Below are 15242 nucleotides of genomic sequence, written 5' to 3'. Positions count from 1 at the left end.
ACCATGAATTCAGTTGGGGACATGACCTTCCTTTTCCCCCAGTCTGTGGAATCCTGGGGAGGGAGGTTGGCCTTTTGCCGCTTCTATTCACCTTGGAATGATGTAAACAGAAATTAGCATCTGTCTCCTTCCTTTTTCCACACCCCGAAGTCATTTCCTCTTACCTGGGATTTCGATGTCTATATTCCTTCTGTGTGATGGATGCACGCAGAGAGAAAGGAGGGGGGAGGAACTTCTTAAAATTCCCCAAAATGTTTTGACACTAGTTTTCAATGTTGCAATTGGGACTAGTCAGTTTCTAGTTTGGGTTTCCATCAGAAAGTTCTGTAGGAGTAGAGTATATAAGCTCTAGGAGCAGCAGCAGCAGCAGAAGGACCAGTCAGTGGTTGAGGCACACCAGACCAGACAGCCCGCAGCGAAGCAAAGTGAGTACTCTCCTGTTCCCCACCACTAATTCCCTGAGCCTAAAGGCTGTCCAGGTACAGACTTCAGGGGTGTGCTACCCCTGAACCAGGCATCATGGGAGTGGGATCGGGGGTCTGGAAGTATCCCTGATGGCTTACCTGCTGGTAAGAACTAGGTACTTTGGGGACAGAGGTTTCAAATATTCATTTAAAAGTCAGCTAATTACAATATGATGGTGCAACACCCGTGATCCCCAAATTTGGGAGCTGGGGGGCAGAATGGACAAATTTGGGGGTTTAAAGCCAGCTTCAGCTACATGATAAGTTTGAGACACTGTCTAAAAAAAAAAGAATGCGCTATTAATAATGTGTATCAACCCTGTAAACAGATGGGTATCTGATAGGTTTGCTTTGCCTATATAGACACATACACACATGTGCGTGTTCTTAAGTATTAATGCTTGTCTTTTAAAGAATGTAGTTAAATTCTGTTCTTGCCTTACTAGTGAAAACTTTTTAAAAAGCCTTTCCTGCACCCCTTAAAGTTCCTGAACGCCATATTTGCTTCCTTCCCTGTGATGGGCTATAGAGTCAGCTGTGATAGTCAAATTGAATGGCTGGGTTCTGTGGTTCTTTCGGGTTTTTAGCTAATTTAGCCACCTCTGCAAAACTGTAAAGCCTTAGTCATGTTCAAAATTCCTTCTAAAGGGTTCTAAAATCTGTGAGAAAGGGGACAAGAGATCATCTTCACAGGCTGGTTTCTTCTGCTAGCCCAGGTAAATAAAGTCAGGAGCACCGGAGAGGTCAGGTTGACATCATGTTTTTGCACAGCGACCACTAAGCCTCAGCTGGCAGTTCAATTTGTTCAAGCAGTGTTTCAAGATGAGGTTAGGTTGTCTCCAAGGTTCATTCTGCTCAGATCTAAAATGCTATGAGTATTGCACCAATAATACATGGACTCCCTCTAGGGTATAAGACAAGACAAACATGAATTCTGCCATCAGACCTCAGTATGGGGGGCATATGCATTAAAGACGTAACCAAATTATTGCTATTGCAGTAAGTGCTGAAGGAGGAGAAGAGCAGGTATTTGGGGTCCTGGTTTCATTTGGGGATCAAGCTGGCACTTTCTATGAATTGTTTCATGAACTCCTATCCTGACAGAGTTCCTATTTAACAGTCTAGGAGTATGAGGTTTGACAAAGTCAATACAACTTGTCAGTGTCTCATAACTAACAAGGGGCAGAGCGAGGTCTGCCCAGCTCTGGAACCATGGTCCTTTGCCCATGCCCCTCATGCCATCTGTACTGTGTATTGTTATTTCTGAGCATTTTTACTTTTAAATATGATTTCTCTATTTGTATTTAAAGAAATAACAGAATGAAACTTGCAAAAGGGATGTCCACTCAGGGGTCCTGTGCCCAGGAGCATTTGCATACTCTAGGGAGCTGGACCTCTCTAACCCAGGGTTCCTGTGTCCTTTGTGCAAGAATTTCAGGAGTTCAGAAAACTAATGAAATCATACTAAACAAACAAACAAACAAAAACTACTGAATCATCAAAACTTGCCATGTCAAAGAACTGTGGAATGAGAGAGAGACACAGCTCCCCAGTATCTGAGGCTTAGCCCGAAAGCCAAAGCTTGGCCACATCCTGCACCCTTTTTGCTGTGTGGCTTTGATTAAGAGGAGACCCACCACCATTTCCACCCTCTGCTGGTATTCTTTGATCTAAGATGTAGGTGAAGCTGAAATGAAGATTATTCCCTGGACCATTGCCAGGGCTCCCTTCAACCTGAAATATGGTTCACGTGTGATGCTCAAATGCACCTGAGGCCCACAGAGGAAACGCTTGGCACGTCACCAAAGGGAAAAGTCCCTGTGTTGAGAGCATATGAAGAGATCACCAGGAGGGGCCAGGCATCTCTGCCTTTTTCCCTTCCCAGAGTGATGCCATCTGGGCTTTACAGCCATGTATAATTGCACCACCTTCCCTGGGCAACTCTCTCCAGCCTGGCAGATTTTTTTATTTTTAAACCTTCTGTATACAAAACAGAAAGAATTTCAAAATTTCCCCTAGTTCTTTTGCTAGTGCAGGGTAGCCCACCATCAGTTGACTGCTCTACCATATCATCTCGTTGCACACCTCCCAGCCCTTTAAGACCACATAAATCTTTACTATGTCCCTTTAGAGGTAAAGAGAGTAGGGCTCAGGGGAACAAGACCAACACCACACAGCTACTGAGCAGTAGGGCCAGAATCCAAGCCCATGTCTGCTTGACTCCAAGCCAACGAATGAACCAATCAGTGCCTGTTTCAGCTAGTCCTTGGCTGTATGATAACTTGGACCTGGACAAGGCCTGGTGTCTAGTCCTGTCTCTGTCCTTGGTGATATCTGTAAGGAAAGAGAGGACATAGCAAGGTCCACAAAGGTTAGCAGCAGTTCTGACAAAGGCATGATTTCAAACCAGTGCATGCTCATTTTTAAGGTATTTGCCTGGAATATTTAAGCCTTGATTCATATGGACTAGACCTCTCTCAAATCTTGTCCCTGCCAGATGGCAGCATCCTCCAAGATAGAAGGGAATTAATTAGTCACTAATCATCTCAACCACATTTATGAGTGTGGAATAAACTTCACAGTCGAAAGAATTCTGCTAACCCTGGGTGTTAATCTAGACTGGGTTACAATATAAGACGGTGGCTGATTTATGTACTTCAGTATTCCATGGTGGGTCAGTCAATGTGTTATTGTCTTCTGCCAAAGAATACCTTGATTTGTAGGAGTTCTGGACCCTAAACACTGGCTAACACGTCTGCCTTATAATGTGTTCCATGGACCAGAGGCATCAGCTTCTGGCACCTTCAAGACAGGTTAAATCGGACACTCTGGGATGAGACTCAGCAGTCTTAGGAAGTCTGGGTTATACCATATACTCAAGCTTATGAAATGCTAAGTTTTGTTATGAGGGTGAGAGCTAGCTTAGAATTTGGAATAATTTCTGCCTAGGTTTAAAATAGCTAAGCCACTACAGGTTCTTGCAAGAACTTGAAAGTTTACCCCTGCATTACTTTTCCCAACCTAACCTGGTCCTTTAGCCTAGGGCATCCCTGTGCTTTCTGCACAATGGGCAGTGATGCCGCTGCTCAGTGAGAGGGGAGGCAGAGCGTACACTGTCTGAGAAAATATGTGCAGCACAGCAGTGTTGGTCCTAGAAAGCAGTGTGTAGGGGAAAACTCTTTCCCACTCTGTTCAACGCTCTCTGGGAGTTATATTAATATTACAATCAGAACTAAGTAAGTAAGTGCAGAATGTGAATCCAGGAAGCCATGTTCCATCTCTAAGCTCATGTTTCTGCACCTTAAACAGATAAGATAATGAGCCAGGTGTGGTGATGGCACTTACCTTTAATCCCAGCACTCAGGAAAGCAGAGGCAGGTGGATCTCTGTGGGTTTGAGGCTAGCCTGGTCTACAGAGTGAGTTCTAGGACAACCAGGGCTGACATTCTGCCTCAAAAAAAAGGAGGGCGAGAAGTGTAGTATCAGCAAGACAAATTCAGCAGGTAAAATGTCTCGCTACACAAGCCTGATGACCTGAGTTTGAGCCCTGAACCCATAATGGAAGGAAAGAGCCAACTCCCAAAAATTGTCCTCTGACCTTCACACATGTCAACGCGAGTGTGCGTGTTCTCTCTCTCTCTCTCTCTCTCTCTCTCTCTCTCTCTCTCTCTCTCTCTCTCTCTCTCTCAATAAATAGTATCAGATAGCTGGGCCCTAGGATTCTTTCAGCTCCAGGTAGCCTATGATTCTCCATTTGGAGATGTTTTTACCCAAAACTAGAATGGACCTCCTATAATCCTGGTAGCTGACAGTGTGGAAGAGAAGGGGGAAGGTCAATATTTAGAAGGCAGAGAAAGTGTGGTTTGGTTAATTGGACAACGGTTGACATTCTCTGTCCTGTTTTCCTGTCCCTTCTTTTCCTTTCCTCCTCCTCTTCCTCCTGCCTCTCCACACAGATGTATCATCAGAAGCTGACCATCTCCTGGTTTGCCGTGGTTCTGCTGGCATCTCCACTCATGGCCATATGGGAGCTGGAGAAAGATGGTAAGCAGTCTTTCCTTGTTTTCTATGGAGTTCCAGGATCTAAGCCTGATCTCAAGGCAGCTGCTGGGAAAAGACACTGAAGTGGACAGCCATGCATGGAGTCTCCTCGGGGAAGATGCAGGGTTATCCTCTCTTCTTCCATCTCTGGGGTCTCTGCCTTGTTTGGTTTTCATGTTGGATGACAGGAAAGGAGCTTCAGGTAGACTGTGGCAGCAAAGGGCATATGATCTTTGCCTGTAATACTGTAATACTAAAACGACTCTTCCAAACAACTGAAATTCCCTAGTAGAGAATGTGAGAAGTAGCAGTATTGTCTTCTGCCCTCTGCTGTTCCTCCACACTACATTGTCCTCACAGTGGGCACTGTGGTGATTTTCCTCTCACCACTTTGGGATTGACGTTCTGATTGACTTGGGTTCAAATCATGGTTCTGCCAGGTATTGATTCTGAAACCTTGACTTGGATAACCTCATGGCCTCAGTGTTCTTAGTTGGGTGTCAATATTGACACTGACCACATGGACTATTGAATATGTTAATGAATACAGAAGACAACATATGATAAAATGGACATAAATATTGGCAAGCCCTAATGTTTAAAATAAAGTCTCTGAACTTTTCATTATCCCAATGCCAACAAGATTATTAGTATATTGTTGGCATAGCAAGGAGTTCTCTCTGTCCTTGTACTAGCTCACGCTTAGCAAATGTCCATCAACTCAGTCCTCAGATGTACCTAAAAGAATCTCAAATGTTTCATGAAATCCAACATAATAATGTTGGTAATTTCTGCTTTTATAGCTATACTGTCTCAGTTAAGGTTTCTACTGCTGTGAAGAGACACCATGACCACAGCAACTCTTACAAAGGAAAACATTTAATTGGGGTGGCTCACTTATAGTACAGAAGTTCAGTCCATTATCATTATGGTGGGACATGGCGGTGTGCAGGTAGACATGGCACTGGAGAAGTAGCTGAGAGTCCTACATCTTGATCTACAGGCAACAAGTGAACTATCTACCACACTGAGTGTAGCTTAAGCAAAGGAGATCTCAAAGCCCACTTCCACAGTGATACACTTCCTCCAACAAGGCCACACCTACTCCAACAAAGCCACACCTACTCCAACAAAGTCATACCTCCTAGTAGTGCCACTCCCTTTGGGGACCATTTGCTTTCAAACCACCACATATACTATAGTAATATTAAATATTTATTGAACATAGAACCTCATTTAATTTCACAACACTATATAAAGTGGGAGTATTCCATTGTACAGATTTTGAAAACCGAGGCTCAAGAGATCAAGTAACTTGCCCACAAAGGGTGGAACAGGACTTGACCCCAGTTCAGTCTCACTTCAGAGCCTGTGTATTTAGGTGCTAGAAGATTCTAAAAGGAGAGCAAGAAGCAACTGTTTCCTGTGCCCATAAAGAGGAAACAGACATAAATTAAAATGAAAAGATTTCTTGGCTGATGATTAGAAATAATATTTTGAGAACCCAAACAGTACAATACCAAAATTGGCACCTAAAAAACATTGAGGTCAGTGTTTTCATTCCAAAGAGTCACAGGAGCTAGAAAATGACTTAGCAGGTAAGGGTGCTTGCTGCCAAGTCTGATGACCTGGACTTGATCACATGATAGGAGAGGACCAATTGCTTCAAACTGCCCTCTGATCTCCAGACATGAGCTGTGGCATATGTACATACACACACACACACACACACACACACACACACACACACACACACACACACACACACACACACACAGAAGAATTAAATGCTATTTTAAAAATAATGATTTCAAGAAGTCTGGCCACCCACCCCAATCGAATTTTGGATCCTTTCCCAAGTAAAGCTGTTGCCACAGCCAGCTCTACAACCTAGGGATTTTTAGAGTGCTTGGGAAGGAACTGAGGCCAGGGCAGGGTTAACTCCTTCGTTAACATGGTAGACCACAGAAGTTTCAGAAAATCAATGTGAGAAGCACAGAGAAGGCTTGTGACGAAGTCACAGTGATGGCCTGTAGCCCAGCGGACAACTAAGCACTGCTTCCAATATCCCCAGGATATCTTTTCCTGCCCTTGGGGCAAGGTCTTCTGGGGTTTCTGAGTCCAGGTTCTAACAGGAAAATAACCTGCAGAGTTGTTCACTTGCCGGTAGGACAAAGAGAACCCGGAGGAAGCCAAAGGTTCCTGTGGTTTGGTGTCAGTGCAAGCTAATGATTTCCAAAGAGTTTGGCCTCCAGTGGTTTTTACCTCTTATCTTCGCTTCCCATTCAGCAGCTACATATCCCACTGATGTAAAGTGAGAACTCTGCATTTCACAATGCCTTCTGTTTGAATGCCAGTCACAAAGCCACCATTCACCGGGGCACTTGAGGGAGCTGTCTTAAGCTTGCATACCAATTAGTTTATCTGTCACCTTCTAAAGAAAGCCCTGTTTTATTTTCATTTTTCAAATAATGACATCAGAGCCAGGCATGGTGGTTCATGCCAGTAATCCCTGAACTTGGTAGGTCAAGGCAAGAAGACTGCCCCGAGTTTGAGGCCAGTCTGAGCTACAAAGTGAAATTCTCTAAAGATGATGACAGTAAGCTTAAAGGAGCTCCTTGTCCCTTCCCACACCCAAGGCTTTCTTAAGGTCTTTGGCTGGTTCTGGTCCATAGCTGTGCCGTTCCAAACCCCAGCTCTTCATCACTATGTCTTCCATACTTAATAAAACATCAAGACAATCCAGAAGACTTACCAAATGGGCCACTGGGACCACCCCAACATTTCTGACTCAGCAACGGGGAACACACATTGTGGATGAGTTTCCTGCTGATGTTGATGATGGAGGTTGGAAGACCCGCCAGGCTTTGAGGACCACTGCATTAAGTTATTCTTTTGATTAATAATTGATATGTGGGGTAACCAGATGAATGAAGCTTTGATGGGACATTCTCCAGAATACCTTATGGAGCTATTCCTGGGGGCTCAGTTAAAAACTGGCATTAGAAATCCATTGCCTAGCACAGGAGACTAAAGATCTGAACTGCAGTACTTGTCACACGTCACACTTGATGGGACCTTGCTTAGCTCCTTGGCATCAGTAACTTCCTTCAAAAAAATGAGGAAACTCTCATCTACTTATTCATACTCATGTAAATTAGCTTTTTTTAAAAAAAAAAAAGGGGGGGCAGCTAATGACAATCTCCATTGATGAGGTTCATGCAGAAGGGACTAAAACCTTAAACCTTCCTGGATAATTTTTTAAGTGTTTTTCAGTGCATTTGCCTGGCTCTTTGGTCTGTGGATGATGATGATGATGATGATGATGAGGAGGAGGAGGAGGAGGAGGAGGAGGAGGAGGAGGAGGAGGCTAGCACAGAGCTATGTTGCAGTTTCTGTGCTGAGGTCTGCGTTTTTATCCATCTCCCAGCCAAATCTACAAGCATAGACACTATTGTTCCTGTCATTTTGCAGGGACTCTGAGGCTCCTGGTGGTTCAGTCTCTTCCTCAAAATCCCCTTTCCAATTAGAGGAGACAGAATTTCCTGCTCTGTCTTCCTCCAGACCTATACTTGAAGCTGCTGTGTCACTCTGCTCAGCACGACACCAGGCCATATTCCCTGTGAACTGTAACTGCAAGTTTATTCCCACACCCAACCCCCACCTCCATTTCCACATCTCTAACAACGAATCTTGTACCGTTTGCATCTTTCTTGTTTAAAGGTTTTCCCTATGTGCCTGCTAATCAGAGATTAATTATTATAGGCCGACTGCCAGTTAATGACTTGGTGGCAGCTATAAAATTGTTTCTCTGTTCTGTGACCTTGAGTCTAGACAGGGCTCCATGCCCTCAGGCCATCTCAGCAAGCATTTGCAGAACTCTTGTGAGCAATGATGTGCCCAGGCAGTGGGGCTGCCAAGACAGTAAATGAAACCTAGTTCCAGAGTTCATGAAGCTCACCATCCAGGTCTTCACTGCTGGTCCTCTCCAGTTTATGTTGTAGAGGTGGACTGGTCCCCTGGTGCCCCTGGAGAAAGAGTGGTCCTCACCTGTGACACTCCTGAAGAAGATGATATCACCTGGACCTCAGACCAGAGCAGTGAAGTTGTCGGCTCTGGAAAAACCCTGACCATCCAAGTCAAAGAGTTTTCGGATGCTGGCCAATACACCTGCCACAAAGGAGGCGAGACCCTGAGCCACTCACTTCTGCTGCTTCACAAGAGGGAAGATGGAATTTGGTCCACTGATATCTTAAAGGACCAAAAAGGTAATTCCATTCTCTGGGATAGTATCTTTTCTTCTACTTCTCCTTTAAAAAAAAAATAGTTGTGTGTGTGTGTGTGTGTGTGTGTGTGTGTGTGTGTGTGTGTGTACAGGTGTGTGTACAGGTGTGTGTACAGGTATGTGTACAGGTGTGTACAGGTGTATATGTGTGTGGAGGCCAAAGGACAACCTTGGGTATTATCCTCAAAAATGTTTTTCATCTCCTTTGAGACAAGAACTCTCATTGGCCCATAGCTCACCAATAAGCTGGACTGGCTGACCAGTGACACCCAGATATCTTCCTGTCTCTGCCTCCCCAGCTCTGAGAATACAAGTACACGACATCACTCCTGGCATGTTTCCCTAACTAGGGACTGAACTCGGCTCCTTGTGCTTGTAGGACAATTTTATCAACTTCACTATCTTTGGAGCCCATTTGTCCCTCCCAAGAAATAGAAACATTAAAATTTTGAAAAGGCAGGACATATTTAGTGCAGTTAATGATTAAATGTAAGTCCTGGAATCTCCCTTTTCCTTGACTTTCCTGGAATTCTTGGGCTATTGGCCATTAATATTTAGTATTGAGAGAGTTTAGTTGTCTTTCTGAATGCATGTTCTCAAGTTTTCTTTGAATAACATCGATGTTATTGGATATCTGTTGAAAGTTAGCCAATGTGTCCAGTTAATAACTCAGTACTGGGGTGAGAACTTGGAAAAATTAATATTTCTGTATAATGGGTATAAAGTAAGTATGTGTGGTACATCACACTCTACAGAAAGAGCATCCTATCCAGATATTACCAATCTGTGCTGAAATACATGCCAACACAGCAGCCTCTTCCAAGGAAGCTGATGGAAGAATACCATGTGTGGCACGTAGTTTAGTGGTAAAGTGCTTGCCCAGCATGTGCAAGGCCCTGGGTTCGATCCTCAATACCACAGGAGGGAAAAAAGACTGCATCTAGCTGGGCAAGGTGGTTGGTACCTATTGTCAGCACTACAGAGAGTTCTAAATCCTTCTATACTGTCAGCCCAAGCTACACGAGACCTTGTCTCAAAAATCCCCACCCTTGTACCATTTAGTGGCTTATGATTCATCCACAATAAAAAATAAATAAATAAAACACCCTAGCCTTCCTTTACTAAAAGAAAACTCCTAAATATAGAGGGTTTTTTTTTTTTCCTTTTCTAACACAGATCCCAAAAATAAGACCTTCCTGAAATGCGAGGCAGCAAATTACTCCGGACGGTTCACCTGCTGGTGGCTGACAGCAGTCAGCACGGACTTGAAATTCAACCTCAAGAGTAGCAGTAGGTAAGGAAGCTGCTCTGGTTTCTCAACATTTTCCTAGACCTATTTCACAAAGAAAATAATTAGAAACTGTCGGTGGACTATCAGGAAATGGTACGGGGACAGCACAGTCGAACCTGTATTTTTTTTAACCTTTCCTCTACTTGCCCAAGGAAGTAACATGGAGCTTTAAGCTGGCCCTCTGAGAACAGTTCTCTGGTGAGTGTGAATTCACTCATCCAAATTGCCTGGCAGCGCTTCATTAAGGCTCACAGCACCGTGGGGAGAAATTAAAAAGAACTCATAGCTACAAATAACTTGCCAAAACTCTACTGTGCGCCAAAAACAGAAACAAGTGCTCTAAGGCCTCACTCTTGGAAACCCTGACGCAGATTCCAGAACCCTCTGAGGCCTTCTGAAATTTTCCTTGAGCCTTTTCAACTTCTTTCTGCCCTACCAACACCACTGTTCTCAAGTTCAGTTTGTCCAACACACTTGGGCTTTGCTTCAGGAACCATTTCCCAGGGCTGCAGAGCTGGTATGTCAGGCTGCTCTGCAGCTGTCTTCAATTCTCAGCTAACTCCCTGAGCCACGTGGAGGGCAGTGGGATAAACACCCTGGCTCTACTACTATTTAAATAAGTAAACTGGGGACTCAGTTTCTCATCTTTAGCATGCATTTGCTATAACTTAGAACATAACTAGGGAAAATCATGGTTTGGAGTGAAATCAGAGTCCTTGCTGCTCATATGAGAATGAGAATTTTCTGAGCTGGTAAAGGTGGCCCCTAAGCAGACCCCACGTACATTGCACGATGCCTACCTATAGTAACATGCCAGACCTCTATGTGCTTAAAAAAAATTAGACACACATAATAAATTTTCTTGCTAGAGAAATTCTTGCACATGTTCATGAAGTCACTGTTGCATGGATAAGGGACACTGAGATATTTTGCATAATTAGCAAAGAAATACTCAAATAGAGCATTAATGTGCATTTATTGAAAAGAATAACCCAATTATATGTTCTGCTTAGAGAATTCCCCACAATGCTTTCAGAGAGGAAAAAGATGGTTACAAAATCATATGTATATAATTTTCTTGTTTTTTTAAAGTCATGCTAATATGTAGATAAAAATACATATGTGCATATATATGTGTATATGATTATCTTGAATATTCTTTGGAAAACTCTAGAAAGCTGTAAATAATATCTATATTTGGGACTCAGATTTGAATTCAAATGGGGATGGCAGAGATACATATATTTTCTTTATAAACATCTTTGTCATGTTCTTTATAATTCGCGTCTACTGATCTTATGAATGATACAGAGAAAATTTAAATTTTCGATAAAGGGTTTTAAGCAGGTTGTCTTTCATTAAAGCATTTCCAGATTCATTTAGGCCAGAGATTTAAGTTTTAGTCTCTTAGAACTAAGCTTCCTTTTCTGGAAAGGGCTGGGTTTTTTTTAAGCCCAGAGGATAAATCTAACCAGCTACGTGGCCTGTTCTCAGACAAACTATAGTCACCAGTCACTTGCTCTCTGATCTATAACACAGAACAATTTCTGTCTTGGCCATCAGTTCCTCTGAGTCCCGAGCAGTGACATGTGGAGCAGCATCTCTGTCTGCAGAGAAAGTCACAGTGGACCAAAGGGACTATAAGAAGTACTCGGTGGCATGCCAGGAGGACATCACTTGCCCAACTGCCGAGGAGACCTTGCCCATTGAACTGGTGATGGAGGCCCAGCACAAGTATAAATATGAGAACTACAGCACCGGCTTCTTCATCAGGGACATCAGTGAGTTTTGTTTGTGTGGGAGCACGTGCCTGGGAAGTAAAGACCCTTGGGAAGCAAAGGTGCTGTTTGCCACATGCTCACGAGCCCCTGGGGTATAGGATTTACCTGAAGTCTTTTTTCTTCTGTGACTCCTGAAGAGCGTGATATAGACATTCTGGTCTGCATTTTGTAGAGGAGGAAACTGAGAGATTAAGCCACCTTTCCCCAGACCGCCAATCTCACAGCTGGCAGCCCAGATCCTGATCTCCCTCATGTAGCAGGCATCTTGTGACGTGTCTAATCGGCTACCCAGGTTGATGAATGATGAATCTGAGAGTCACTGGAGCAGATCATCCCATACTGAGAGCAGAATTTCCCTACCAATTGCAGTTTTCACAACTCATTTTTCTCTAGCATCCACATATATATGTGTAGCTATAAATTCCCTTGGACATCTACTTCTAAATTGACAGAGCGTTTGGCCTCATTTCTTTTACCACATATTCATGGGATGATCATCCCGATAGAATGTGATGGGATCAGAGAATTTGATGCAGAATTTGCATAAAGTCTGTACTTGGTGGGGGTGGGTCTTGTTCACAGGAGATGGCCAGGGAGGTAGGTACCCTCTGAGGAGATGACATTTGGCAGAGATCTAAAGGACAGATGTTGGTTGTATTATTATTACATTATTATTATTCATACTATTAACAATACTAATGAAGGGTATTTGTGAAGGGTCCACCAAGAACAATATAGTCATTGTGTGGAATACAGCTAGGCTTCCTAAACTGGAGTATACTCCAGAGATGTCTCCATCTAGAAGAAAATGTCACTTGAAGATCATGATAGTCACTGTATCCTCAGACAGAGTCCAGTGGTGGCACCTAATGGATTACAAATCTTGCATCAGCTACATGCTTAGTGTAAAGTGAGGGATCAAGCCCAGAGAGGGTGTCCCTGATGGCAGAGCCCAGATACTAGTCTTTATTAAGTAGAATGACTCCCTCATCAGTAACAGTGACTTCCTCACATGGGAGAAGCATCCTCAGCTGAGGTCCCTCACAGGTTCTGCCCAGGTGCTCAGAGAAGTGAAGGAGCTATAGAAACTAGAAGGTGGAAGGACCTCTCATCCAAGATCAGAAGTCTAAACCCTGGCTCCAAAGCTTGACAGGATAATGAAGGATGTTTGTTATTCTTCTGCAGTCAAACCGGACCCGCCCAAGAACCTGCAGGTGAAGCCTTTGAAGAACTCTCAGGTGGAGGTATCCTGGGAGTACCCTGACTCCTGGAGCACTCCTCATTCCTACTTCTCCCTCAAGTTCTCTGTTGAGGTCCATGGCAAGAAAGGAAAGGTAAGGCAGGGGTGCAGGCGCAGTGTATCCAAGTCGGACTTATGCAGCCCCTGTTGGGGACAATGTGAAGATCCTAACGACCAGGCGCTGGCTACAGGACTAGAACTGTACTAGGGGCTCTCTGTGTGTATCACACACAACCCACACAAAGACCCAAAGGCAGCCTCTCCACAGAGGACAGTGACGCCCAGAGAGGCTCTGACTTGTCCAAGTTCACCCAGCTAGAGCAGCGACAGAACCGGGACACAGCATCAGTCAGCTGGAGGCAAAGGTTGTGACTCCAGTCACCCCACTTCCTCCAGGACAGTGGACCGTCCATCCTCAACTAAAATTGTTGATGATATAGAGACCTGGGTTCCAGGAGCCTAAAATGATTGTTTCAACTGAATGCTAGAACATTGGTGCTGTGTCTCACCCAATATGGATAATCCCTACTTGTATAATAAATATATGGTGCAATGATTTCACCAAGCAAGGTGCCCGCACTCATACAGGCTAACATAGTGGCTTTCCAGCCTCCTGACCCTTAACAGAGGGATCTCTTGCAAGGTTTTGGGAACAGTTTTACAGAGCCTTTAAAATCACAAATAAAGACTCTTTCCTACATATCATTTAGCATGTGGTAACAATTCAGCTTAAATCTCTCTCTAAAAGCAGGAACAGAAAATGAGGTTAATTTGAAACAGGTTTTAACTGTTACCAAAATCTTGTTAAGTTTCAACCCTGTGTATATGTATTTAACATACATGTCTTAACTAGGTAATGTTGAGCATTTTCTACTGGCTAGAAGCTTTCTTAGCATCTTTACCTAAATACTGTATTTACGTTCTGCAGTTCTTTGAGGCAGGCGTTAACTTGGGACCCATTCATAAATAAGGAGAGACACAGGGAGCCAAAGACATTTTCCTGAAGCACCACAGCTGTTTAGTGGCACTGCAGGATTTGAAGTCCCATTTGTAAGCTGACAGGCACAGGGGAGAATATCTCTGGATAGCCAGAGGGCAGCTAAGGAAGGTTGGTCTGAGTCCCACCATTATCAGCCTCATACTGCAGTCATTGCCCATGGGGTCTTAGGACAAGGCTACTATTCAGAGACAGGAAGTGGAGCAAGCCATTTCTGTTGAAGCTTACGAAATAGAAAAATGAGGCCCGGGAGATGGATGAGTCAGTGAGTTACTTCTTGCATGAAGACCTGGATTCTAACTCCCAGAAACTATGTAAAAGCTGAATGTAATGCCTATAACCCCAGCATTGGGGCACGGTGGGAATAACACACACACACACACACACACACACACACACACACACACACACACACACACACGAGACAGAGACAGAAACAGAGACAGAGAGAGTCTGTGTTTACAGCTTCTGCCAGCAGGTGGTGCAAGGGTAGCATCTTAACACAACACTGTGTTTGTTTAAGGAGGTCTTGTTCTGCAGAAACATGCCAGCCTGCCTTGTTTTGTCTAAAGCCCTTATGCCTTCCTCTCCTTTGCAGAAAAATGAGTCCCTCATCGTAGACAAGCTCTCTGCCCAAGTCCGATGCTCCAAAGGTGCAGAGGTCCGGGTGCGAGCTCAGGATCACTACTACAATTCATCATGGAGCAAATGGACATCTGTGCGCTGCAGTTAGGTGAGAATCCTAACCACACCTGCACGTTCAGTGGTCCTGGTGGAGGACAACAATGAGGGGAGGGGCTTGTCAGGAACCGGGGTGGAGTTACTGGCATAGGGATACCAGAGTCAGAAACACATCTGTCCACTACCAGATATTAATTTGATGTCTATGTTAGTTCAGGCGCTGTTCTGGGCCCAGAGATACTGTAATAAAGAAAACAGGCATGGGTCCTACCCTTATATGGGGAAAGACAAGGAAAACCAGATGGGGAGAAAACCAGGAGTAGAATCAGGAGGACTTGGGAGTAGACAGAAAGTGGAACCTTGTCCTAGGGGTTCTGGGGACCACTAAACTGTTTTTAATAAGAGAATGGCCCCTTTAAAGAAAAATCTCTCAAGAGAGTCCCTAGCAAGCATGAGACCAGC

The 15242-nt window shown here is 44.1% G+C and overlaps 1 protein-coding gene across 1 annotated transcript; it reads left to right on the top strand.

Annotated features, from left to right (window-relative positions):
* Positions 1–4420: 4420 nt before the first annotated feature.
* Il12b (interleukin 12B) lies at positions 4421–14832 on the top strand. Its single transcript, XM_052755923.1, has 6 exons — positions 4421–4508; positions 8498–8773; positions 9967–10084; positions 11645–11862; positions 13048–13196; positions 14698–14832. Exons 1-6 carry the CDS (start codon positions 4421–4423, stop codon positions 14830–14832), a joined length of 984 nt encoding a protein of 327 aa, XP_052611883.1.
* The last annotated feature ends 410 nt before the right edge of the window (positions 14833–15242 follow it).

Source organism: Peromyscus californicus, unplaced genomic scaffold (assembly GCF_007827085.1).
Source record: "Peromyscus californicus insignis strain IS unplaced genomic scaffold, ASM782708v3 Scaffold_3__1_contigs__length_106647218, whole genome shotgun sequence".
NCBI lineage: Eukaryota > Metazoa > Chordata > Mammalia > Rodentia > Cricetidae > Peromyscus > Peromyscus californicus.
This window is presented reverse-complemented; position numbering and strand designations above follow the sequence as displayed.